Raw genomic sequence first — 24,879 nt, forward strand, 5'->3', positions numbered from 1 at the left:
AGAAAAATAGCTCTAACTGCTGAATTTTTGTTATTGGGAAAAAAAATACAACTGATATTAAGGGCAGCCTGACAAAGTCAAAACAGGATGCAGGATAAAATCATTGAATACAGGACATGTCCTGTATATACAGGTTGCCTGGCAACCCTATTCAGTCAGTGTAGCCTTCTCACTCACCAACTTCGACTATTTGCTTGTGAGCTCCATGTCTTATTTATTCTAATACATTATGTCTCCTATTCTCCATTCACACTGTCCCTGCTTGACTTTGGACTCTCATTCATCAATCACTTGAATTACTATAGCCCAAATTTCTAGGCATTGGTCTGTACAGCTTTCCTCAACCCCCTAAATTCATCCTCTGCACATTATTGCCAGAACAATTTCCTTTGTCTATAACCTTTGATTCCACTAGTTTCAGAAAAAAATCCAAACTTTTTAGTATAGCAAGTAGACCTTTTGTTATCTGGCCCTGCCTTCTGCTCAACTGTTAACAACTGTTGTTCTCTTGCACTTTCTATACTTGTTTCCACAAAGTTGTCATATTACCCACCTATACTTTTACATATGCACTTTCCTCTTATTTGGAATGTTTATCTCACCTTCTGGAGAGTTCCTATTATTCTTTCAAAATCTCGATCAGGTATCACTGACCCTGGACAGCATTCTTCGATGTCTCCAGGTTTCCTTGGTTAGGTTCAATCTCCTTTCTTCATAGTGTGCAAATCGCTATGTTCTTGCAACACACTGTCATAAATTACCTATTTGCCTGTTAAAACAACCATATTTACATATTGTGACATAATACTTTGCTTACTCGTCTGCTAGTTCCTCAATTCATGGCTTCTTGAATGCCTGTGTTTTTCTTCTTATAACTCCTAGTGTGCAGAATAGTACCTGCCCCAAAGCTGGGATTGGAAAAAAAAAAAGTTGTTTATAATATCCTTTTGTTTTCCTGAAATTGTTTGACACCAGAGAATACCAAATAAGAAAAACATACTTTTTATGTCATAAAATGATTGATGTACTTTGCAATATTTTGGCACAGGTGTCAAGATTCATCAAACTTCTTTTGACAGCTGCTTCTGTGGTGAATTTAAGTGTATATTTAATGGCTTTAAACTTGAAATAATTCTTTATTTTTCCATTTAATATACCTAAGATGAAAGCTCACAGTACATAGCAGGTATACTTTTTAACAACTTCAGAACAACAACAACAACAACAACAAATTTTCCTGAGAACATAATGAGGAATTGAGTAGAAAACTCTCAACTCACAGCAATTATTTGAAGAACAAAGGAAGAAGAGAACAGACTTTTATTTCTAGTTTTAAATAAAATTCATGCACAAAGTTTGACATCAGGCCAGGAAAAGGACAAATCCCAGAAACCAAGAGGTAGTTTACAGTTCATTTTTATCTTTTATTTGGTCCTTTCCTTTAAAAATGTATAATTTCTTTGATCACATCTTTTATATGCTATTAAAATGTTACTTAAAAACAGTATTACCAGCTTATAGGTTGGTTTTGTTTGTTTGTTTGTTTTGAGAAACCCAGTGCACACTCTGCTGGCCCAGATGTTTATGACAATCACATGATATCTGGTGTATACCACTAGAGAGAGAAAGTAATTATTTTATTTTACAAATGCCCCAAGTCAATGTCTTCAATTGTGAATTCTTCATCTCAGGCTATTTTAAAGTGTATGACAGATGTGAACACTTTCCACTTCCCTCATTATTACATAGCCAAGATTTATCCTTGGAATTTAATGTCTGATGAGTAAATTATAGAAAAGTTTTCATATCCATTACATTTATTACATCACTCTCATGTATTCCGACGAGCTTTGGTTTAAGGCTTTCACACATGCAAATCTACTTTCTAGGGGTTCTCTTCTATATGAACTTTGTAATGATTAGTAAGAGATGATCTGTGATTGAAAAGTTTCCCACATGTATTACACTCATAAGGTTTCTCTCCAGTATGAATTCTCTGATGGGCAATACGTGATGAGCTTTGTCTAAATGTTTTCCCACATGTATTACATTTAAAGGGTTTCTCTCCTGTATGAATCCTCCGATGTTGAATAAGAGCTGAACTTTGGCCAAAAGATATTCCACACTCCTCACATCGATAAGGTTTCTCTCCTGTATGAATCCTCTGGTGATTACTAAGGGACGAGTTACACCTGAAGGTCTTCCCACACTCACTGCATTTATAAGGTCTCTCTCCGGTGTGCATCCTCTGGTGCTGGATGAGAGCTGAACTCTGTCGGAAGGCTTTCCCACACACCTTACACTTACATGGTTTCTCTCCAGTGTGAATTCTCTCGTGAATAATAAGTGTCGAGTGGGAACTTAAGGCTTTACCACATTCATTACAATTATAAAACTTTTCTCCAGTATGAATTATTCGGTGTCTATTAAGTCGTGAAATAGAAGTGAAGCCTTTTCCACATTCATTACATCTATAGGGCTTTTCTCCAGTGTGAATTCTTTCATGTTGAATAAGAGAGGCGCTCTGACTGAAGGCTCTCCCACATTCCCCACATTTAAAAGGTTTCTCTCCTGTGTGAATTCTCTGATGATAACGAAGGGATGAGCTAGATTTAAAAGTGTTGCCACATTCATTACATAAATAAGACTTCTTTCTGAGATGAGTTCTCTGACAACCAGGAAGGGATGAGCTGCAACTAGATGCCTTCCTACCTGGATTATATTTATAGGGGTTTTCTTTTGCATGGATTTTTTGATGTATAAAAAGGCCTGACCTTCGACTGAAAGATTTACCACATTCTTTACATCTATAGGATTTCTCCACAGTATGGGTTCTTAGATGTTTATAAAGGGATGTACTAAGAGTAAAGGCTTTCCCACATTCTTTACATACATAGGGTTTCTCTCCAGTATGGGTTATTTGATGTTGAATAAGAGCTGAACTTTGGTTAAAGGCTTTTGAACATTCTTTACATTTAAATAATTTCTCTCCACTATGGTTTTTCTCATGTTTACGAAGGGATGAAGTGTTAATGAAAGTTTTCTCACACATACTACATTTATAGCGTTTCTCTGCTGTGTTAATTTTTGGTTGATTAAGTAAATTTAAATTCTGTTTAAAACTGTTTCCTTGCATTTCGCATTTTGGTGGTGTTTTTTCTCTGGGAACCACCTGTTGCCTAACAAGAACTGACTTTGGGCTGAAGTTTTGGCCAAATTCAGTATTTTTATATCTTCTTTCTACAGTAAAGATTTTTTTGTGGGTGACTGAAAGTATCTGAACACTTTCCTTTTTCTCCTGTTTTTTCTCTAATTCGTCTTCATATATGCAGGGTTTTTCTAATTTGAAGTCCCAGGGTCCATTCCTTTTGGAACGTGTCATTATCAGCTGCTGAAATGAAGAATCTTGTGTTTGAGTTGACTTTGTGGTTTTATGACTACTCTTCCATCCTGGCAGGGAAAAATAAAAATGAAGATGTTTCATGTGACAAAGCATTTGGCTACTGAGATAAAATGTATAAAATAAATAATTATTGGTGATATTTAAATAATGTTTTGGTATCTGCCCCAAAAATAGTAAGAGGAAAATTTTAGGAGATCTAAGCAGTACAGAAAAATAATTGTTGAGCGTTGAAGTACTAGGGTGGAAAAAAGAATAAAGCAAAGAAGGTGAGCTTAAGAGTGACCAGGATAATTAGCTAATGAAGAAGGGGGAAAAGGGGAGCATGAACTGGGAAAAGCAATCTGGGATCAGAGTCCAAAGTCCTTGACAGATTCCTAAATTATCTTCATGACATTTTTCTTCTTTGTGTAATCATTCCTAATCAAGAAAGTCCTCCTCCCTTTCCCTCAAGCCAAATTCCTTCAAAAGTTTCATATTCAGGTCAAAAATTAACTCTTTCTGAGTTTTCTTGAGTTTCCATAGTCCATTCCCCTTATTACAGCACTTACCATAGTGTTAAAACAATTCTATATATTTCACTTTACTTTTCTCCCATAAGTGTTCTTCACAAGCAGATTAACATATCCTATTAACCTATAGATCGTCTTGATGGCATCCAAATTATATATGAAATGTTTTGTTGCTCTTTCTTAATTACTTATATATTCCTAATTTAAACAATGTCAAATATTCTCAATTACTTATATATTAATTTCATATACATACACACACACACACACACACACACACACACACACACACACATGATTCAAACACTTGTAGAAGTTGCCTTACAGAGCAATATATTACATGGGTAATGGGAGGGTTTCAGGGCCAATTCAAACAGGAAGGCGTTACTGAATTAATCTACAGAGGGGTCAGAGGTAGGCATGAAGCCAAAAGTCACAAGCTAAGAAGGCAGCCTTGCTCATGCATCAAGCATGAGAGGCTATGCAAGCGGGGTAGAAAAGATTCAAAAATCAACAGTAAGATAGGCATAAATATAAAAAGGTAAAAAAGGACTAACATGATAGAGTGCTAAACAGAATTACATTGAATAAATATTAAAATTGGGTAAGAATGCAATTCATTGAATATTAAATTTTGCCAGGGGAATGATTGTGCACATGGTTTGGTATTTATTTTCTCCTGGGCTAGCGGTACCATTTAAAGGGCTCCTCTGCATTTCACTGCATTTGAGATTCCTATCTGACATGCACTTTCTCACCTGTGTACACATTCCCTCTGCTTGGTGAACATAATGTATTCTGCTTTTCTCTTTTCTTCTACTAGCGTTCACTTCTCAGTTTCCCGCATGGACAACTTTCTCCTCTTTAAGACTGGTATTCCTTAGGGTTTAGGATTTTTTTTCACTCTACACACCCTAATTTTATATGCACTCATATCTTTACTATTTATTGTAAGGGAAAGTTTTTTACTTTCTGCCCAACACCTTCCCAGCTCCTTCTCCATCTAAGGCTTAATAAATTAATGATCAAATTTCAATACATTATTTGGGCAAAAGTATGGGGGGCATTCACAAAAATGGAGTATTTTCCCATGTATATCATCACTGGTTCTAAGTTCATTATATGTGTTGGCAAGAAAATAGTTAAGAGTTGGCATTTTGAATTCTAGCCTGTAATAAGGTAAAGTTAAAGACTCTGCCTGTGAGGCCTGTATGTAAAGACTGCAGTTTTGTGACTTACACCTTTACTAGAGCCTTGTGTATTGGGCACATGTACTTAGGACGTATTTTGTTTCTCACGTCTTACCGTTTCTACCACAGTCTAACTAGCCTCCCTGCCTCAAGTCCTGCTCTTTGCCAATTCAGTCTCCACAATGCAGCCAGAATCACCTTTCTAAAATCTACATCTTATCATGTTGTAAACTTCTTTAAGATCCTCCAAATTATCGTTAATGATTCATATATAAGGGCCAAAGTACTTAACATGGTGAGCAAGGTATTTTGTGATCTGACCTCTGTCCACCTCTGTCCGCATCTCCTTCCCTTGGTTTCTTGCCAGATCTGCCTAACTACATATAGTTTCTGGAGCATTCCATATTTTTTTATTTCTTTATCTTTGCAAATGCTGTAGACATCCTTTCCATTAACACATACTTATTAAGTGCCTACTATGGGCCAGCTAATATTGTAGAACATGTAGACAGTGGGATGACTGAGAGAGTTCTAACCTTTAAAGAGTTTATACTTTGGTATGTGTGTGTGAGTGCTGAGGGGAAGGGGAAAATGAAGTGATGAATAATAAGTAAATAAGTAAAAGCCATATGGATTATGTAAAGGAAGGGATTCCCAGGCAAAGGAAACAGCAAATACAAAAGTGTAGTGACTTCAGAGGAACAGCAAAAGAGGCTGTGTGGCTACAGTGCAGTGAGCAAGAAGAGGGAAAATGGTAAACAGGACTGGAACAATAGGTAGGGGCAAACTGCATAAGGCTCATATGTCATGGTAAAGACTTTGGAATTTTACTCTACGTCTAACAGGAAGCCTTGGGAAAACTGCATGCTCACTCAAGTTGGCTACTGTTCAGAGCACAGACCAGTGGGACACAAGTGGAGGCAGGGAGAGGAGAAACCACTTAGGAGGCTGCTGTAGTTATGTAGGTGAGAAAGGGTGGAGGAAGAGATGACGGCATCAGGGAATACTATTAAGGAAGTACTCACGGGACTGGATTTGCTGATGGACTTTGTGTGGGGGTGCTGAGAAGGAATTAAAAAGTTAGGGATCACTCCTAGGTTTCTAGCCTAAAAATGATAAATGCTGGTCCAAGTTACTGAGGAGGGGAAGACTAGGAAAAGGGCAAGTCTGAGGAGGGTATTCTATTTCAGATATGTTTGTTATGGCTGAGATGTCTTAATAGATACTAGAGGAGGATACCAAAATAGTCAGTCGTATATTTTATTTTGGAGATCTAGGTCAGAGCTATGGTTAGGTAGGTGGGAGACCTCTGTAGTTAAGTTTTATTTAAAGCTGAAGAATTAGGCACTGCAACATTAAAGGTCAAGAAAAGGAAGAAAATTAGAAGAGTATGGTGTCCAGAAGACAAAGGAAACAAGTACTTCAGGGAGTGAGCGATCAACTTTGGCAAATAATTTGAGGACTAAAAACTTAACCCTAATTGTGCCAAGATGGAGACTGTCCAGGATTTAATAACTGTGCCTTTTGTGGAATAATAAAGAAGAAAGTCCCACTGGAATACACCGAAGAAGCAATGGGAGGTAAGAAAATGGAAACATCAAGTATAGAAATGCTTTTTGAAAATTTTCATTTAAAGAATAGAGAATTTGGACATGGGGAGTTTTTATTTTGGATGGTAATGATTAGAGCCGCAAGCACCACACCAATACTGGGAAACTCATCTCAATTTTTCTTTAAAGTGCCAACGCCTTGGTCCTAAATTTGTGTTTCCCTCTGAGGCAGACCTGAGTACCCAATTGTAGACATCCTAGTTGTCCCTTACGATCTGCTTAGAGTTTTCTGCAGGCCTACAGATCTGTCTCCTGACATAAAGGTGAACTTCTGCTCCCTTCCAGAATCAAGCCCGGGCCTGAGGTTAAGACTTAGGTCAGAAGTTTAGAAGCCAAACTGATTTTGCTCATGACCATCTGACTAGTTCCTGTCATTAGGTCTACATTCCCTTGGCTTTTGTGACACTCTGAGAGTCTCTGTTCAACCTTCTCTTCCTAGATGATTTCATCCACTCCCACACCTCCTATGTGAATAACTGACTTTTCTCAAAAATATCGTGACTTTTCTCAAAAATACTTCAGAGGTATTTCTGATTGCCTGCTAGACTTTCCATCTGAGTATTTTTCTTTTCAAATTCGACCTGTCCAAATCTGAACCCAGTGAATTCCTTTCAAACCTTTTTTCTGTTTCCCAGTTCAGAATTACAATCTTTTCAGGTACTGTGCCATAAATTCTTAGTTTCATCTCAGAAATTTCTCTCCACTATATTCCAAGGCTAGCCAACCATCAAATTATTTTATTTTTTATTTATTTATTTTTATTTATTTATTTTCCTTCTCTCCCTGCCCCCGGTAACCACTGTCATCAAATTCTTTTAGATCTCATCACTAAGATGTCTCTAACCACCACCATTAATACACCTATGTAATTTTCTTTAAACATAAATGGTGCCACATCATAATAACACTCCAGAACTTGCTTTAGTCCTTAATGGGCCTTGGAGGGAGCTCTGTCCATCAGTGTCCTCTTTCTGACCTTGGTGTTGTGTGCCAGAGTGGGGACATACCATAGCTTCTTCAGCTGTGACTTTACTGAAGGACGCTTACACTGTTTCTGATTCAGACCAATTTTTCTAAAATAGCAAGGATGATACAATTCTTCAGCTAAAATCCTTTAACTATTTGCAGTTCTCATCTCTAAGTACTGCATCAAAGCACTTTATAATGTGGCCCCCAATTAGTTGTCTAAAATCCTTTCCTTCCTCCCCTCCTTCTTCTCCCATGTACATACCCCGAGCCCCAGTAAGAATGAATTATCTGCAATTCCTTAAATACACCATGTTTGCTGAATGACTACATGAGAATGGAGCCCTTCTCTGAAACAACAGGAAAGAACAAGAGATCTTGAGAGATTCATTTGCGAAGTGATTACCAGAGAAAAAGAGGAAGCTCATGTCTGGGGCCTTAGTGCCCCCTCCTCCACCACTTCTGGAGGATCGAGAACCCGGGAGAAACCTTCCCGATGAGCATTCCCTGGCGGCGCCATCCACTCATTGACCAGATCTTTGCCTGCGGCCATTCCCGCACCTCAGTCCCCGACTCACCCAGCCAGGAGCCTCTGCGACTTCCTTCCTCGACCTTCCAGGGCTCTTCGCCTTGCTGCAGCAGGGAGATCACTTTGGGTTTGGAAAGTGGGAATCCTGCCCACAGAGGAAAGAAAAGAAAAAACAAGACTTGGTTTTGTTTGGATACAAAGAGCTATCCCAGATGTGAAGGGAACACTTGGGGTGACACGAAGAGCTCCTGCAGGGTACTCAAGTTGGGCCCCACGATGTGAGGGTGTCAGAGAAAAGGAAGGGATGTGTAGGATAATTAGTTGTATGTTAGGGAAATAAGACAAACACGCAGCTTGATTAATAGGGCTTTCTACGGAGGATGGAACACGCAAGATGTACAGACTGAATTAAAATCTGTGAACAGGTATCTGTGGCAAGGATTCTGTCCCAAGTAGCCTGTTCAAAACGAGAAAACACTATCTGACTTCCTTTCAAAGATGGACTGTGCAATGTCCACCTGGCTGGAAAGAGAACGGGGAAAGGCAAGTGGCAGGTCCACGGAGAGGGCTGAGGGGCGCTGCCCACTGAGTGGTGAGCAAGCAAGTACAGAACAATCACAGTGGGAAATGACGCCTGAACTACAGGGGAGCTTCTAGTGTGCAACAGTGCGGACTGTCCCACTCATGGGCGATTCCACGCCTATAAGGGGGAAGAGTTTTCATGTTTATTTATGCAGATCCAACTTGCACGATCATCAGGCAAAACTCAGCTCAAGTTTCTGAGGACCCAGGGCTTTTCGCTGGGGAAGCAGGTACCGAGTTATCCCCACTTCTGAATTCTGTACCTACAGGAAAGCTTCCTTACCCAGTGAGACCAGGTGACCATAGTTCTCCAGCATCACATCCTGGTACAAGCTCCTCTGAGAAGGACGCAGCTTTCTCCACTCGTCCCGCGTAAAGAGCACAGCCACATCCTCGAACGTCACTGACACCTGCAAAGACAAGCCATCCCAGCTCACCCAGTACCACCCATCACAGAGTGAAGAAGGTGGCAGTGGGGAGGCAGACGGGCCACCATGAAATGCATCTTCAGAGGTTTTCACAATTCACTCCTCAGTTTGATTAATTTGCTAGACTGGCAAACAGAACTCAGAAAAATATGTTACTTACTGGACTACCAATTTATTATAAAAAGATAGAACTCCAGAACGGCCAGATGAAGAGAGACACAGAGCAAAGTATGAGGAAGGTCAGGGCTTCTGTGGCCTCCCTGGATGAGCCACTCTCTTTGAATCTCCACATCTCATTTACCAACCCACATCTCAGCATCCTGCCCTTTTGTTTTTTATGGAGGCTTCATTACAAAGGCATAATGGATTAAATCACCAGCCATTACACAGACACGATTCATGAAATCATTGTGTAGACATGGCTGATTCAACCTCCAGCCCCTCTAATCAGGGTTGGTTTCTCTGGTAACCGGCCCCTATCCTTAGGGGCTTTCAAAAAGTCACCTCATTAATATAAACTGATGTGATTGAAAGGGCTAGTTATGAATAACCAAACATACTTATTTCACCTTTATTGCTCTTAAGTTATTTCAGGTGAAAAAACCCTAGTATTACTGAACACATAAGAAATTAAAAGGGCTTTCGAAGCAGTGTGCCAGGAACAGAGGTGAACACCAAATACATTTTTTATATTATATATCACAATATCACAGCTGCTCAGTGTCAGAGATGGAATTCCAATTCAGGTGAATGTCTGAGGCTCCATTCTCAACCACTCTGCAAAACTGCCTGTCAATGCCTACCTCATAGGGTTAAGAAATAAATGAGATCATCCATGTAATGGAAATAGATAGTGGTGATGTTTATACAACAACGTGAGTGCTTAATGCCACAGAATTACACATTCAAAAAGGGCTAAAGTGGTAAATTTTATGCTATATATATTTCACCACAATAAAAGTTAAAATAGTAAAATATATAATATATACACGTGTATATTAATAAATGTGCATAAAAATGATTCTGTGGGATGCATATCAAAGGGGTGACTGATTATCTCTAGATGTTGGGGTAAGACTGATTTTATTTTCTTCTTTACATATGTATTTTTCATTCTCTGAATTTTTAAGGTGAGCAAGAAATACATGTATGATATGAAAGATAACTTATTGGCATATGGGGGAATATAAGAAATGATTTTGCCTTCAAAAGAACTTACAATTCAACTGGTAGAGAAGAAAAATGCATAATAATTTGAACGATGAAAGAAAACGTGTAGCTGGACAGGACGGTACGCTGCCTCCTAGGTCGACCCTCATTTTAGAGATGAGGAACATAAGGTCCAGGGCACTCGAGACCCCAGGTCACATAATGTATTAGTGGCAGAAGCAGGACAGTAATTAAAGTTTTCTTTTGACGCAGTCCTCAGTACATTCTTTCTCTGGTCACAAAGGTCCTGTCGGTGAGTTTTATACATAGGTCCCCACAGCATTGACAGATGGGCAGCAAGCAAGATGGGCAAGAACGCCTACAGGATCCAATCACACATAGGGACAGAGAATGTTCTCGACAAAAGAGCAACTCGGCTCCGTGGGAATGAGATGGGAAAGCCTTAGTTAGACAAAAGCAGCCCAGGTACACCTGGGAGGGAGGCCCTGGCCGCAGCCTCCTAAGATCAAACACAGCACATCCCACGGGCCCAAAAGATTGGACAGCAGAGGGCGGAAGAGCCCTGAGAACACCTGCTGGGTCTGCCCTGCATCCTGAAAGGTCACAGAGCAACCGCAGGACAACTACGAGCTGAGCTTAGAGGCCACACACACTGGGGTTTGAATCCAGGTTACTTGACTTCTTTGAGCCTCAGTGTCCTCACAGGTAAAATGGGGATAATAACTGCTGCACTGTCCTGAGACAGTAAAGCCCCTGGGACACCCCCTAGCAACACTACCTGTCGCAGTTAGATGAAGATGAGACAAGTTCCTGGGTCCTAGGAACACTACCGCAGTTTCTCTCCATCCACTTTAACAGCATTATTACCAGAAAAACATCGTTCAGCTACCATGGCAACCACACATGGTGCCTGGCCCTGACCTAAACACCTTCCAAGCACTAACTCACACGATTCTCTCACCTAACCTATGACATAGGGGCTATTGTTATTCCCATTTTACAGATGAGGAAACTGATGCCCAGAGAGGTGGAGGGATTTTCCCAAGACCCGTAAATGGCAATGGCAATAGAAGATGTAGGTTTAAACCCGGCCATCTGGCTCCAAAGCCTCACTTCCTAAGTACTGTATATACTACCTCTCCAGTACCGATGGCCCACGGAACCCTCCCTGCCGCTTCCTGAGGAGTCTTGTCTCTGCCCTCGGAGTCAAGAGACTGCTCCAGCTGTGCCCCCTCCAACATGGCTGTCCTTCGTTCACGCTTCAGCTCACGGGATAAGGTCCCTCCCTCATTCCCACACATAAAGATGAACATGGCAGGTTAAGATCAGCTTTCAAGAGAGTGGTAGAAGCAAGTAATGTGATCCACAGGGGTAAGAGGAAGAAGAAACTAAAAACTGTGGGTGGGAGAAGCCTGGAGAACGTATCACGAGGATTCTCTGGGGTAGAGAGAAAAAGAAAAGCATTCTGGCTAAGGGTAGTGCGGGAGATGGGCTGAGCCAAGGAGACAGAGCCAGAAAAGAACTTTGCCAAGAGTGATGTTTGTCTGTTCTGTCCACAAGTGATATGACACGTGTGGCGTTTCACCTGTCAAATTAGGAATCATGCAGTGAGTTGAGATTAATGAATAAAAGACTGTTAGGAAAACGAAGAGAAACTTTGGACACCGGCTGCTGTGGTGGAGGCAGGCATGCATGACAGAGTCCACCACCCACTGGGGGGAGGGCTCTTCAAAGGGAAAGGGACTTGGCTCCAAATCTTGGAGAAGACTGTCTTGGGAAGAGAATTTCAGCTGAAGGGAAAACAACAAACAAACCAACTATCTGTCCCTAAGGCCTGAGACACAATGAACTCACCTGAGACCTTGCTTCCCTCTGTTCAGTAGCCATGTCCTCTGGGCTCCTCACCTGAGGATGGTGCAGTCACAGAAGGCAGATCTGAAAGAAAAGGGAGCCAGGAGGGAGCACCCGTTCTTCTTTCCACCCCTCAGAATCACTAGCTCTCAAATCCTTCCATCAGCTGAGAATGACACTCTGTGCCCTCAGAGAGGGACGTCAGGAGGAGCTAGGAGCAGGCAGGACCAGAGAGAAGGGCTGGGCCACCCTGGTCCAGGCCCCAACTCTTCCCCTGGCGCAGAGAAAAAGAACGTAGGCCTCCTCCAGCAGCAGCAGCAGCAGCAGCAGCAGCAGCAGCTCACTGAGCCAGGCACCACCCACACCGTTTAGTCCCACAGCACTGCTGGCATCGTCAGCACCCCCAGTTTATAGATCAGGAAACTGAGGGCAGAGTGGAAGCAACTTGCTCCCACAGCCAGCGAGGGTGCACCAGGTTCCCGCACGGTGCGCCCCAGTCATCCACTCTAACCCCACTGCGTGCACGCGACAACTTTTCTCCACCGCCAAGTTTTTCTCACCATGTTCCTTCTCCTCCTGTCAAGGAATCAGATATTAGAGAAAATTGCTTCGGAAAGGGTAAACCAGTTCTCCTGTGGCGGGAAGGAATGGGCACAGAAACCAAAGACCTGGGTGCCCGTCCTGGCTCTGCCTTTGGAGAAGCCAGCAACTCCCTTCTTGAGGAAAACAGATCGTTACACCTGCCACTTCGGAGGGCAGTGGCGACGGTAAGGGGAGGAAACAATTCCTCACCTTCACTGACAGCCGGCAGGGGCCGGGCAGGTTGCGCGCTGGGAACCGTCGGGGGAAGCAGGAGGGCGGCTGGGGCCTGGGGCCATCGGGAACTAAATGCCCGACCTGCCTTATTCGGCTGCACGTCTGCGGGACGGATCGTGGGAGGCAGGCGGACAGAGCCGGGGTGGGGCTGGGCTCTCGGCACGCCCGCGCCCACAAAGGCCCCGCTCGCGCCTCTCGGGCCTGTGCCCCGCATCCTTCCGAGGCCGGGGTCCTCCCTCCCGCATCCCGCCGAACATCCGACGCTCACCTCGCCCAGGCCTCGGAGATTCTGGGGGCCGTGCCTCCGCCGGCCGCGCTCCGCAGGCGGAAGCTCCCGAACTGCCCGCGCTGGGCAGCAGCCTCGGGTCGGGGCTCGCCCTGGGCTCAGGCCTAGAAGCCGCTCACCCTGGCGGCAAACGCCCCGTCTCTCACGCAGGTCACTGGGGTGGGGGGCGGTGCTAACACCTCTGGGAAATGTAGTCCATGCGAGGACTCAAGGATTCTGGGAAGTATAGTTCTCCGCGCTTGTCAGACGCGCGGCACTGGCGAGCCTGTCACGTGCCTAGAACCCAAGTCTGGGCTCGGCTCCCCACTGTGTGAGTTACAGGGCCCTGGTTTCCCGGTTCCTAGGGAAGGAAAGGGTGGTTCGCCGAGGGCTCTACATCTGCATAAATGATGATAAGGCAAGTAGACACCCGCCAAGAACAAACTTATTTCCCCTGAAGTCATTCGACGAAAGTGTCTAGCACCTGCTAATGTGCCAAGCGCTGTTGTAAACGGTTGGAAATATGCGTGCAAACAGAACAAAAATCATTGATTGTTGCTCTCGAGAACTCTTTTGGGAGGTAGAGAGCAGACAATAGCCATGAATATAATTATATAACCTTTTAGAAGATAAGTGTTATGGGAAAACGCGAGAGAACAGAGTCTTAGGGATCTGGGACCCATTTGGGAGAGTCAGTAGGGTGGCCTCTGCAGTACTCACTGAGAAGGTGAGAATAGATTGCCAAGTCCGAGGCAGTGCGGGAGGGGAAGGGCATTCCAGGCACTGAGAAGCCAACGGATAATTTTTTTTTTTTTAATTTTGCTAAAGGAACACGTCCCATTTAAAATGTTGATTTTTTTTTTTTTAAGTAAAAGAAAAATACACTTGATGCTACCACACAGAAATAAGAGATTAACATTTTGGTGAACGTCTCTTAACAGACCTTTGAACCCCATATTGATCTCTCAATCACTGCCGCTCTCGTTTTAAAAAAAAAAGAATATTGCAAATAGCAATTGTAACCTATCTTCTTTTTTTCCCCACTTAAGAATATACTTTGAACATTTGAATTTGCCAGTAAATATCGTTCCTCAGCAGTGTTTTTAATGGCTTCAGTGCATGTCATTGCATCCAATTAACTTTTTTTTTGGTTAAATATATTTAAACTAAGCTTATTTATTTACATGTATTTAACTAAATCCCTATTGTTATATTATTTCCACATTTTCTATTAATATCCTTGTAGCTATATCTTTGAAGATTATTTTCTTAGTTTAAATTTCTTGAAGTTGAATTGTTAGATAAAGGACTGGTAGAATTTCAAGTACATTGCCTAGTTGCCTTCCTGGAAGATTTTACAATTTATATTTCCCTAAATAATTTGTGACAATATGTGCCTAGCACCGATGCCCACTCTGGGTTTTATCTTTTTAATGCTTTTTAAAAAATGCTTTTGTTTTTTTAATAGAGCAATTTTTAATATCTAATTTTGCGTATTTGTGAAATTAAATATAATATCTTATATTTACTGAACCATTTAGATATTTTCTGATGTTAATTGCCTACATAGGTACTTTGGCCATTTCCTACTCAAATGTTTAAAATTTTGGTATCATTTTGAAATACTATATATGCATAATTTTTTAAAGAGAAAAGTGCTTTGTTGTTTACCCTCACTATGAAAATAAAGCATTCATTATTTTTTAAATTACACACAGTACATAGAATGAAAAAACATAATAAATAAGTCCAGCAGAAACACTAGCTACATTTATTCATATGTGCTATTGCATATGCATACACACATTTGTGTGTATGAAACAAAAAAATAGAATCATATTTCTCATGCTTTTGAAAATGTGAAATGTACATACAGAAAACCAGTTAGAACATATATATTCCAGTATAACACATGGATGTGTTAACCTCAGTTGTCAGCAGACAAAAATCAAGCAAAGAAAAAGAAAAGTGTTTATTTGGGATTAAAAAGAATTGCAATCTGTGCATACTGATTCAGGTAGTTCCTACAGGGGAAAAAAACCAGAGGTTTTTAAAGGCAAAAGGGGAAGTTTGCCTAAATCATTCACAAAGAATTTTAATTGATGCTGTTGGCAGAAAGCTAACCTTAGTTGAAAATAATCTATTGCTAGGGCTATCGTTAAATAAAAGTATGTCTCTGTGACAAGTTGTACTTGTTTTTGCAGAATTCTAGAATATGTATGGTTTTGCCTAGTTCAAAAGTTCGTTTTCTGTCCTGTGAGGATGTGCATAAGACTCATTCCCTTGATAGCTTTCTGACTCCATTTTAAAGCCCTTAAGTGATTCCATTTTATTTCACATTTCACAATGATAAAGAGAACATCCCAGTAAACAACCACCCAGGTTAAGAAGTAGACCCCTGCAAACACTCGGTACCTCTTTCCTAAACACAGCTACTATCTTGACTTCTGCGAGAGACATTTTTCTGCTTTTCTTTATAGTTTTAACATACATTTTTACATCCTTATACAAAAATTTTACCTATTTTAAACTTTATGTAATATAATCATACAACTGTATTTTTTTGTGCTCTGTTCTCCACACATTTTGTCAGATTCACCCTGTTATTGCATGTAGTGTTAGCTACTATCCTGTACACGGACATTTGCATTGTTGCTAAGTTTTAGCTATTAAGAACCACGATAAAGCAAATTTAGTAACATTAATGATAGAATCTAGGTGATAGTATATGGGTGTTCACTGTAAAATTCTTTCAACTTTACTTTGTCTTTGAAAGTTTTCACAATAAAATTTTGGAGAAAACTCTATGTCTGGGGCTTGAGCCAAAACAGAGTGGCTCCATTTCCCCAGGTCATCCCTCATACAACTAAAAAACCCTGGACATAACACAACAAACAAGAATGAGAAGAGTCTGAAATATAGAAAGAAGAAGACAAACTGTCCTAGAATTTCAGGGCTGAGGAATAACATGGTGGTAAATTCTCTTGTTTTTCTTATCACCTCTCATATTTCTCAGCCAAGGTGTTATAAAAACTTCCAAGCCAGAATCACCAACAGATACAGACAACAACAACAACAACAACAAAACAAACAAACAAACAACAAAAAACGCCCTAAGAGAACCTATTCCCTTAGTCAAAACCAGGAAAAGGGTAGCCTACCACAGAGAACTCTTACTCCAACCAAACATTAGTAACTAAGGGAAATACTCTAAGCAAAGTAAATAATAACAGGAATGGAACTGCAGAAAGAAAAAAAAATTGAATTGGTAAAAATAGGAATAAATGAAATAGACTGTCCTAATTATGAGTTTCTTAAATTGTACACGATGGTTGAAGGAAAAATGATAACACCATTAGATATGGTACACAATGTCTTAGAAGAAATACTTGAGACCCGAGATAATTATATTTTTAAAATGGGGAGCCACTTTAAAACAAAGACTATAGTAAGAGACAAAGAAGGACATTACATAATGATAATAGGATGATTCCAACAAGAGGGTACAACCTTACTAAACATTATGTGCCCAACATAGGAGCACCTAAATATGTAAAACAAATATTGACTGATATAAGGGGAGAGATTAACAGCAATACAATCATAGTAGGGGGTGTTAACACCCCATTGACACCAGTGGACAGATATTCCAGACAGAAAAATCAACAAGGAAACAGCAGCCTTAAATGACACACTAGACAAGATGGATTTAATTGATATTTTTAGAGCATTTCACCACAAAGCAGCAGAATATACATTCTTTTCATGTACACATAGAACATTTTCCAAGATAGACTACATGTTAGGCCACACCAAGTCTCAATAAATTTAAGAAGATGGAAATCATGTTGAACATCTTCTCTGACCACCATGGTATGAAATAGAAATCAATTACAAGGAAAAAAAAACCTGAAAACATACAAATACATGGAGGCTAAATAGCATGCTACTAAACAATGAATGGGTTAAAATGAGATCAAGGAAGAAATCAAAAGATACCTTGAGACAAATGAAAATGAAACATCTATAGGACACAGCAAAAGCAGCCCTATGAGGGAAATTCATAACAATACAGGCCTAGCTCAAGAAACAAGAAAAATCTCAAATAACAATCTATCTAACACTTAAAGGAGGTAGAAAAAGAATAGCAAGCAAATCCCAAAGTGAGTAGAAGGAAGGAAGTAATAAAGATCAGAGAAGAAATAAACAAAATAGAGTCTAAAAAACAATACAAAAGATCGATGAAACCAAAAGCTAGTTCTTTGAAAAGGTAAAAAAAAAAAATGATAAACCTTTAATCAGACTCATCAAGAAAAAGAGAAGACCCAAATAAATAAAATCAGGAATGAAAAAGGAGAAGTGACAATTGACACCACAGAAATACAAAGGATTATACAAAAATACTACAAACAATTATATGCCAACAAATTGGACAATCTGGAAGAAATGGAAAAATTCCTAGAAACACATAACCATCCAAGATTGAATCGAGAAGAAACAGAAAATCTGAACCAACCAATTACTACTAATGAAATCAAATCAGTAATCAAAAAACTCCCCAAAAACAAAAGTTCTGGACTGGATAGCATCACAAGTCAATTTTACGAAACATTCAAAGAATTAACACCTATCTTTCTCAAACTATTCCAAAAAATTCAAGAAAGCTCCCAAGCTTATTTTATGAGGCCACCATTATCCTGATTCCAAAACCAGACAAAGACATTACAAATAAATTATAGGCTCAATAATATCTTTAATGAACATAGGTGCAAAAATCCTCAACAAAATATTAGCAAACCAAATTCAGCAATACATTAAAAAGATCAAATGGGATTTATTCTTGGGATGCAAGATTGGCTCAATACCTGCAAATCAGTTAACACAATACACCATATGAACAAAATGAAGGGTAAAAATCACAATCATATCAATAGATACAGAAAACATTTGACAAAATCAGACATGCATTGATGATAAAAAAAAAAACTCTCAGCAAAGTGGGAATGGAGGGACCATACCTCATCATAATAAAGGCCATAAGGAAAAACCCACCACTAACATCATCCTAATGGGGAAAAGCTAAAAGCATTTTCCTCAAGATCAGGAGCAAGACAAGGAAGTCTACATTCACCACTTTTATTCAACATAGTATCAGAAGTCCTAGCCACAGCAATCAGACAAGAAAAAGAAAGAAAAGGCATCTCAATTGCAAAGAAGTAAAACTTATTATTTGCAGATGGCATGATAGTATATTTAGAGAATCCTAAAGATTCCATTAAAAAACTATTAGAACTGATAAATTAATTCAGAAAGGTAGCAGGATACAAAATTAATATTCAGAAATCAGTTGCATTTTTACACACCAATAATTTTCTGTGTACAGAAAATTATAAGACAGTGAAGAAAGAAATCGAAGAAAATACAAATAAGTGGAAGCATATACCATATTCATGTATGGAAGAATTAACATCATACTTCCCAAAGCAATCTATAGATACAGTGCAATCCCTATCAAAATATCAATGACATTTTTCAGAGAACCAGAACAAATAATTCTAAAATTTATATGGAACCATGAAAGACCCTGAATAACCATGGCAATCTCAAGAAAGAACAAAGTTGGATGTATCATGCTACCAGATATCAAACTATACTACAAAGCTGCAGTAATCAAAACATCATGGTACTGACATAAAAACAGTCACATAGATCAAACAGAATAGAGATTCCAGAAATAAACCCAAGACTATACAGCCAATTAATGTATGACAAAGGAGGCAAGAATATACAATGGAGTAAAGATACTCTCTTTACCAAGTGTTGTGAAAACTGGACAGATACATGCAAAAAAATGAAACACCTTCTTTCTTATACCATATACAAGAATAAACTCAAAATGGACTAAAGACTTAAGTATAAGACTCAAAACCATTATAACTCATAGAAGGAAATATAGGCAGTAAATTCTCTGACATTGCTTTTAGTAATTTTTAATGAAATATCTTCTCAAGCAAGGAAAACAAAAAAAAATAATAATAAATGGGACTTCATCGAACTAAAAAGTCTCCCTGGCTGGCATGGCCTTGGAGCAGATACTTGAAGTCCAAGTTTCGGGGAGATATTCTATGAAACTTGAAAATACTTGCAAGGCCATATTATGGAGCAGTCCTTGCTCCCTCTGGGGAGAGTATCTGGGGAAATGTGTTGGAAAGAGGTGAGCCTCTATTTCAACATTTTCTGAACTAAGTCAAACTTTTCTCCTTAAGTTATTTTAATTGGCTTGCAAAGAGCTGGCCCCTAGTGGCTAATTAGCACTAGATGAAAGTTACCTGTGGAGAAGAGTGAATGGCACCTCCTGGGAGTCCCAGCTGTAGAGAAGAGGCTCCTGACACAGGCCTGTTTTCTGCTAACTTGGGCCCTAGAGGGTGAATCACCAGACATGACCCTGATTTCCTGGATGATCCCAGGGAGGACTCTGCCAGTCTGTCACTACACTTACTTCTAGGAGGAGAGAGGACTCAAGGCTCCACGTGATGCTGAGATTTAATTAATCACCAGACCATGTCCTGTGCGTGCCTCACATGCAGGCAAACACAACAAAGGTTGATTCTACCTGCATCCTAGGAGTAAACTCCTTTCCTTGTCTCTCTTCCAGCCCCATATGTAGCTGGCCCATGAGAAGTAGTGCAGGGAAACAGTGAAGATGTAGTAGAAGGTGGACCCCAGAAGTAGGAGGGTTAAAGACCTAAGGCTCCTGTAGAATTAACCAGTATGTAAGCTCTCACACCATGGCCAATCCAAGCAAGACAGAAGTTTCTCCCTTTCTGCTCACACCATTCTGCTGAACTTCTAGAGATTTCTTTTCTCCTTTTGGGCAGGACTTTCTGTATGGTGGATGATGACTTCTTCCCTGAGATGAATGGTGGGGACCATGTGGACAGAGTGATTTTTCCTTTGACTCTGCACTCTCTAGTAGGTTCACTGACTTCCCTCTATCCTCATCCTCCTTCTCACACACAACTTTTGACTGAGACTTAAGGGATAGAGGGACTGAGCAATAAAACTATGCCCCAAACCATATCTCTTTCTATTCGACCCTCTTGCCTCTTTGGGTCCTGGAATTCAGCGAGATCTTTCCATGTTCTAGGGTAACCTTGTCAGTCCTCCAGTTCTCTAATTTAAGTTTTTACTGCTCTGATATTTTTGTGTCTAGGAATGTTCACTTCTTTGTTTCCCATTAGACTGGCCTACCACATCATCAATGATTTTTCAATATGTGATTATTTGGGATGAACCAAAACTCTTAGGACCAGTGTAGAGGATATGCCCATGCATTATCTATGGTTCTTTCTCAAAATGAGCATGGAATGTAATAATGGAATGAGACATGTTTGTAGATATGTGTAATACAAGGAAGAATATGATGAGATCAAAATGAGTAACCTTAAACACCAACATTAGTCCATATTATTATTATATCTCAAACATTTGCACTAAACTACTTCTAAAATAAAATTCACAGTTTAGAAGGATACATTAAGTTTATCAAATGTAGTCAGGTTCCCACTGGCACCAACATACATTTGGGAGTTCGTGTACTACAGTCCAAGGACAGCTATGTTGTGTGCTCAATACATGTCTATGGGATGTGATTAGTGAAGGAGTTAAGGGAAATGAACAATTATTAGAGTTGAAAAATCAGGGGAGTCATTCAGCAGAAAATGAGAGAGGAAAGAGGATGAAATTTGGAGACAAGTCATGGAACAGATACATGTGTGAGTTGATGACAAGTAAAGTTGTAAGTATAGCTTGAAGCCAAGTCAGATTAGGCATTGTATTTGAAGGTAATATTTAGATTTATCCTGGCCTCTGCATATAGGAAGAGGCTGGGGGCAGTCAGATCCAGCATGAGGCTGTGGTCAAGGTAACAGCCTGTCAGTGTTGAGACCAGGTCAGAAAAAGACTCACCATGAGGATAATGAGTACTGGTTAGCCATGAGAGTGGAAGAGATTGAGAAGGAGAAGCAAGAGGCAAGAAGGTCAATGAAGGGAGGGGAATTGGAGACTGACCATTGGAGAGTTAGGTGAGTGCTCTCTGGACACCAAGAAAGAGGGGGTAGGGACCGACTTTATGGGCCCTTAGTCCTCAGTTGTAGAATACAAGAGGCTTGGGCAGCTGGATGCTTGACCCCATAAAGTGGAACAAACTCTGGACTTGGAATCAAAAGTCCTGGGTTCCAATTCAAATCCTGTAATTAATTTATGTCTTTATGTCCCTAAGGTACTATAGTAACTCTGGACACTTCAGCTTTAAGGGAACCTCTGCTTCTTCTAACCCATCTAAGCTTGAAGGGATACCAAGAGTTCGCTGAGGAAGTCTAACTACTATATGAAGCTTCTTGATACTTATCCCCAGTACCCATCCCTGGTACCCACAGTGAGCAACAAAACACCAAAAAGTAAGATTGATGATGGACATAGAGAAGTGGTGTAGGCATAAGATTCTGAGATGCGAGAGGTGAGGAAAGGACTTGGGCCTCTGACAGAGGAAAAATTGCCTAACTCAGTAATGATGAAAGTCCATGAGAGTAGATAGGAATCTTCTATAACCAACAATTAATTGTTCTACAGCCCAGGGTAAGCTGATCTTTCTGTGACTTAGTAAATTAAAGATAATGTTAGACTTTCCTAATGTGAAGCCATAGAGGGCAGTTGACACTCGGGAGATCCAGATCTAAAGTCCTCTGAAATTCCCAGACTATCATTGTGGCCTTTGTCTTATAGACTTGCTGGACCCATTCCCCAAAATATTTCCAAATATGTCCTGTCCCCAGTTTTTGTTGTCTGTAAAATAAATGTTTTTAAATTAGCCCTTTTTATAGTTAACAAATTAATTGTTTTAGGACAATGCGTACCTGTCATCCTCATATTTAAAAACACACTCATGATCCCATATCATTAAGTAGAGGAATAATTATGCATGAATTTTGCACCTCTCTGTTGCTCAGTTTCTGTTTGTAAAATGAATATGTATATTCATATATATATTCATATATATATTCACATATATATATAATTTGTAAGAGTCCTCTCAGCTCTAAATTTTCCTAATTCTGAGAATTAGTTTCCTTATGGCCCTCTTCATGTCACGATTTCTCAAGCTGTAGATGAAGGGATTGACTAGGGGAGTCACCACTGTGAAGATGATAGTGGCCATTGTGTCCTGGACTGAGTAGGAGGATGAAGGGTGCAGGTAGACACCCAGGATTGCCCCGTAGAAGAGGGAGACCACAATGAGGTGGGATCCGCACGTGGACAGGGCTTTCCTTATTCCATGGGTGGATGGCAACTTCAGTACATTAGAGAAGATATAAACATAGGAAACAATTATACATAAAAATGGGATCATAAATATCAATCCACCCACAGTGAATACCATCAGATCATTGATAAAGGTGTCAGAACAAGACAGCTTCAGAATAGGATAAGGGTCACAGAAGAAGTGATGCACAGCATTGGTGGAACAAAATGTAACTTGAACCATGAGAAGAGTATGAAGGAGAGCATGCAGGTTTGTAATGACCCAAGACACGACCACCAGAAGGACACAGAGTTTGGGCCTCATGATCACAGCGTAGTGTAGCGGGCAGCAGATGGCAGTGTAACGGTCATAGGCCATCACACTCAGGAGGAATTCATCCATATTGATGAAAGTGATGAAGAAGTAGATCTGGGTCATACATTCCTCATAAGAGATAGACTTGCTTCCCAATATGTGATTCACCAGCGTCTTGGGGATTGTGACTGATGAAAAACAGATGTCGACGCAGGAGAGATTGGCCAAGAAGAAGTACATGGGTGTATGGAGATTCCTGTCGCAGCTGATGGCCAAGATGATGAGAAAGTTCCCGATGATGGTGACCAAATATATCCATGAGAACAGCCCAAAAAGAGCCTCTTCCTGCTCTGACTCCCCAGAGAGTCCCAGAAGAAAGAATTCTGTGACTTTTGTCTGGTTGTCTCTGTTCATGTCTATGGAGGAGAAAATGTCACTACAAGGTAAAATCAAATGGCTACATTTGAGCAAGTCTTATATTTTGGAAAAGTTTGTTATTTAGTTGACAAATAACTAAAACTGAGTCATCTTATTATTTTACAGGATAAGTTTGGTTAATTTTAATAGTGTTGAATTACTAGTAGCTATAGTTTGATTTATTCCACTCCTACTAACTACAATATACAGATACTTTTGTATGCAGCATTTAAGTTGGTCTAATAATTGAAGTATTATATTTCACTTTACAGATGAAAAACTGAGACTTAGGGTAGTTCAATGATGTACCAAAATTCACAAAGCCAAAAAAAGTTAGAATTTGGAAATGACAATGATGTGCTTTTTTCTTTATGCTTTGATTAACTACCACTTATTAACAACTCAGCCATGCGGCAGACTCTGTACTAAGTACCATATTAAAAACTGAAAATTTTATCTGTAGCATTGATATTTCCCAGAAGTTGGAAAATTTGTGGTTTCAGAAGATCTCCTTGATGATTTGTCCTCAACATTTTACCGGCTACTAAGCTGAACTAACTATAGATCTCAGCTGTTGAGTCAGCTGAACGGAGCATGTTGTTCATGCTGTGTGAAGATTCTTCGGGTTTGTGCTAGCTGAAAGAAGAAAGGCAGTCAGGTACAACACCTGGATTATTTAGGATACTGGATAAAAGGAATTTACTGATTAATAAAAAGCAAATTCATGTGGTGTATCCAACAGATAATACTAAGAAATCATTACAGTCAAGGGAATCAGGTAAAAGCACTGAGAATGTAATGAAAAAAGGTATGATATTTGAATAGTATAAAAGAGGGGCTGTATTCAGGTGAGATTAAAGACCTCGGGAAAAAGGAAGAGAAAAAGGCAGGCAACTGCTTTGTGATGTGGTTCGACTGACTAGGGCATAGAATATTGTAGGCGACACTTTTAAGATATTGGTTGTAGGACATACATAAAATAGGGATAGTGATGTGAGTAACACTGTGAGAGTTAAATTAGTTAAATTAAGGGGAAAGTGCTGAGATATGAAGTCATTTATTACCAGGATTATCTCCCAGAACAAAGGTAGGTAAAGCAGTACTAGAAGGAAGCTAGAAGATGCTCCGGAAAGAACATGGTTAATGTGGATTTTAGCGGTTGAGGGGTACGGGAGATATGTCATCAAGACAAATAACAGAGTGCCTTCGCCAGCAGATATGAATATTCTGGTCTTAAAGATGCAAGTTTCAATTGTCTTTGAATATCTATGAAGCCCAAATATTAAATGCAATAAGCTCCAAATATCCCACATTCTCTTTCGGTAGAGTCTGCATTAACAGAACCCTGAGCTTTGGGAGAATCAGTCACAGAAACAAATTATTATTTCATGATTTCAACTCCAAAAACTAAGACTCCCTAGGAAAGTTATACACTTAATTCCTCCTATTCTGATTAGGTATTCGCCACCCACCTATGAATTTTAATTCAATTTCCCTGGTGACCTCCTTATATAGAGAGAACGCTTT

At 40.0% G+C, this 24,879-nt stretch overlaps 2 protein-coding genes across 7 annotated transcripts; both read right to left on the reverse strand.

Moving 5' to 3' along the window:
• Nucleotides 1–1,285: 1,285 nt before the first annotated feature.
• LOC120616590 (zinc finger protein 354A) lies at nt 1,286–13,500 on the reverse strand. 6 transcript variants are annotated; one of them, XM_039880170.1, is made up of 6 exons: nt 13,323–13,500; nt 12,799–12,814; nt 12,242–12,322; nt 9,073–9,199; nt 8,257–8,352; nt 1,286–3,450 (listed from the first exon to the last, which is right to left on the reverse strand). In XM_039880170.1, the coding sequence occupies exons 3-6, from the start codon at nt 12,272–12,274 to the stop codon at nt 1,886–1,888; spliced, it is 1,821 nt and encodes a 606-aa protein (XP_039736104.1). In that variant the 5' UTR covers nt 12,275–12,322; nt 12,799–12,814; nt 13,323–13,500; the 3' UTR covers nt 1,286–1,885. The 6 variants fall into 6 exon arrangements, with proteins under 6 accessions (XP_039736104.1, XP_039736102.1, XP_039736101.1 ...); XM_039880168.1 differs by lacking the exon at nt 12,799–12,814 and adding an exon at nt 13,031–13,156; XM_039880167.1 differs by lacking the exon at nt 12,799–12,814.
• An 8,916-nt stretch (nt 13,501–22,416) lies between these two features.
• LOC120616665 (olfactory receptor 1361-like) lies at nt 22,417–23,349 on the reverse strand. Its single transcript, XM_039880327.1, has one exon. The coding sequence runs from the start codon at nt 23,347–23,349 to the stop codon at nt 22,417–22,419; it is 933 nt and encodes a 310-aa protein (XP_039736261.1).
• Nucleotides 23,350–24,879: the final 1,530 nt, after the last annotated feature.

This window comes from Pteropus medius, unplaced genomic scaffold, assembly GCF_902729225.1.
Source record: "Pteropus medius unplaced genomic scaffold, Ma_sr-lr_union100, whole genome shotgun sequence".
NCBI classification, from domain to species: Eukaryota; Metazoa; Chordata; class Mammalia; order Chiroptera; family Pteropodidae; genus Pteropus; species Pteropus medius.

What these genes read in the sequence shown, in the direction of transcription:
- LOC120616590 (XM_039880167.1), bottom strand. Translation starts at nt 12,274, where the DNA reads ATGGCTACTGAACAGAGGGAAGCAAGGTCTCAG. An exon ending in TGGTCACCTGGTCTCACTGG is followed by an intron (nt 8,353 to 9,072) that starts GTAAGGAAGCTT and finishes CTCTGTGGGCAG; the next exon opens with GATTCCCACTTTCCAAACCC. An exon ending in TCGCAGAGGCTCCTGGCTGG is followed by an intron (nt 3,451 to 8,256) that starts GTGAGTCGGGGA and finishes TTTCCCTGCCAG; the next exon opens with GATGGAAGAGTAGTCATAAA.
- LOC120616665 (XM_039880327.1), bottom strand. Translation starts at nt 23,349, where the DNA reads ATGAACAGAGACAACCAGACAAAAGTCACAGAATTCTTTCTTCTGGGA.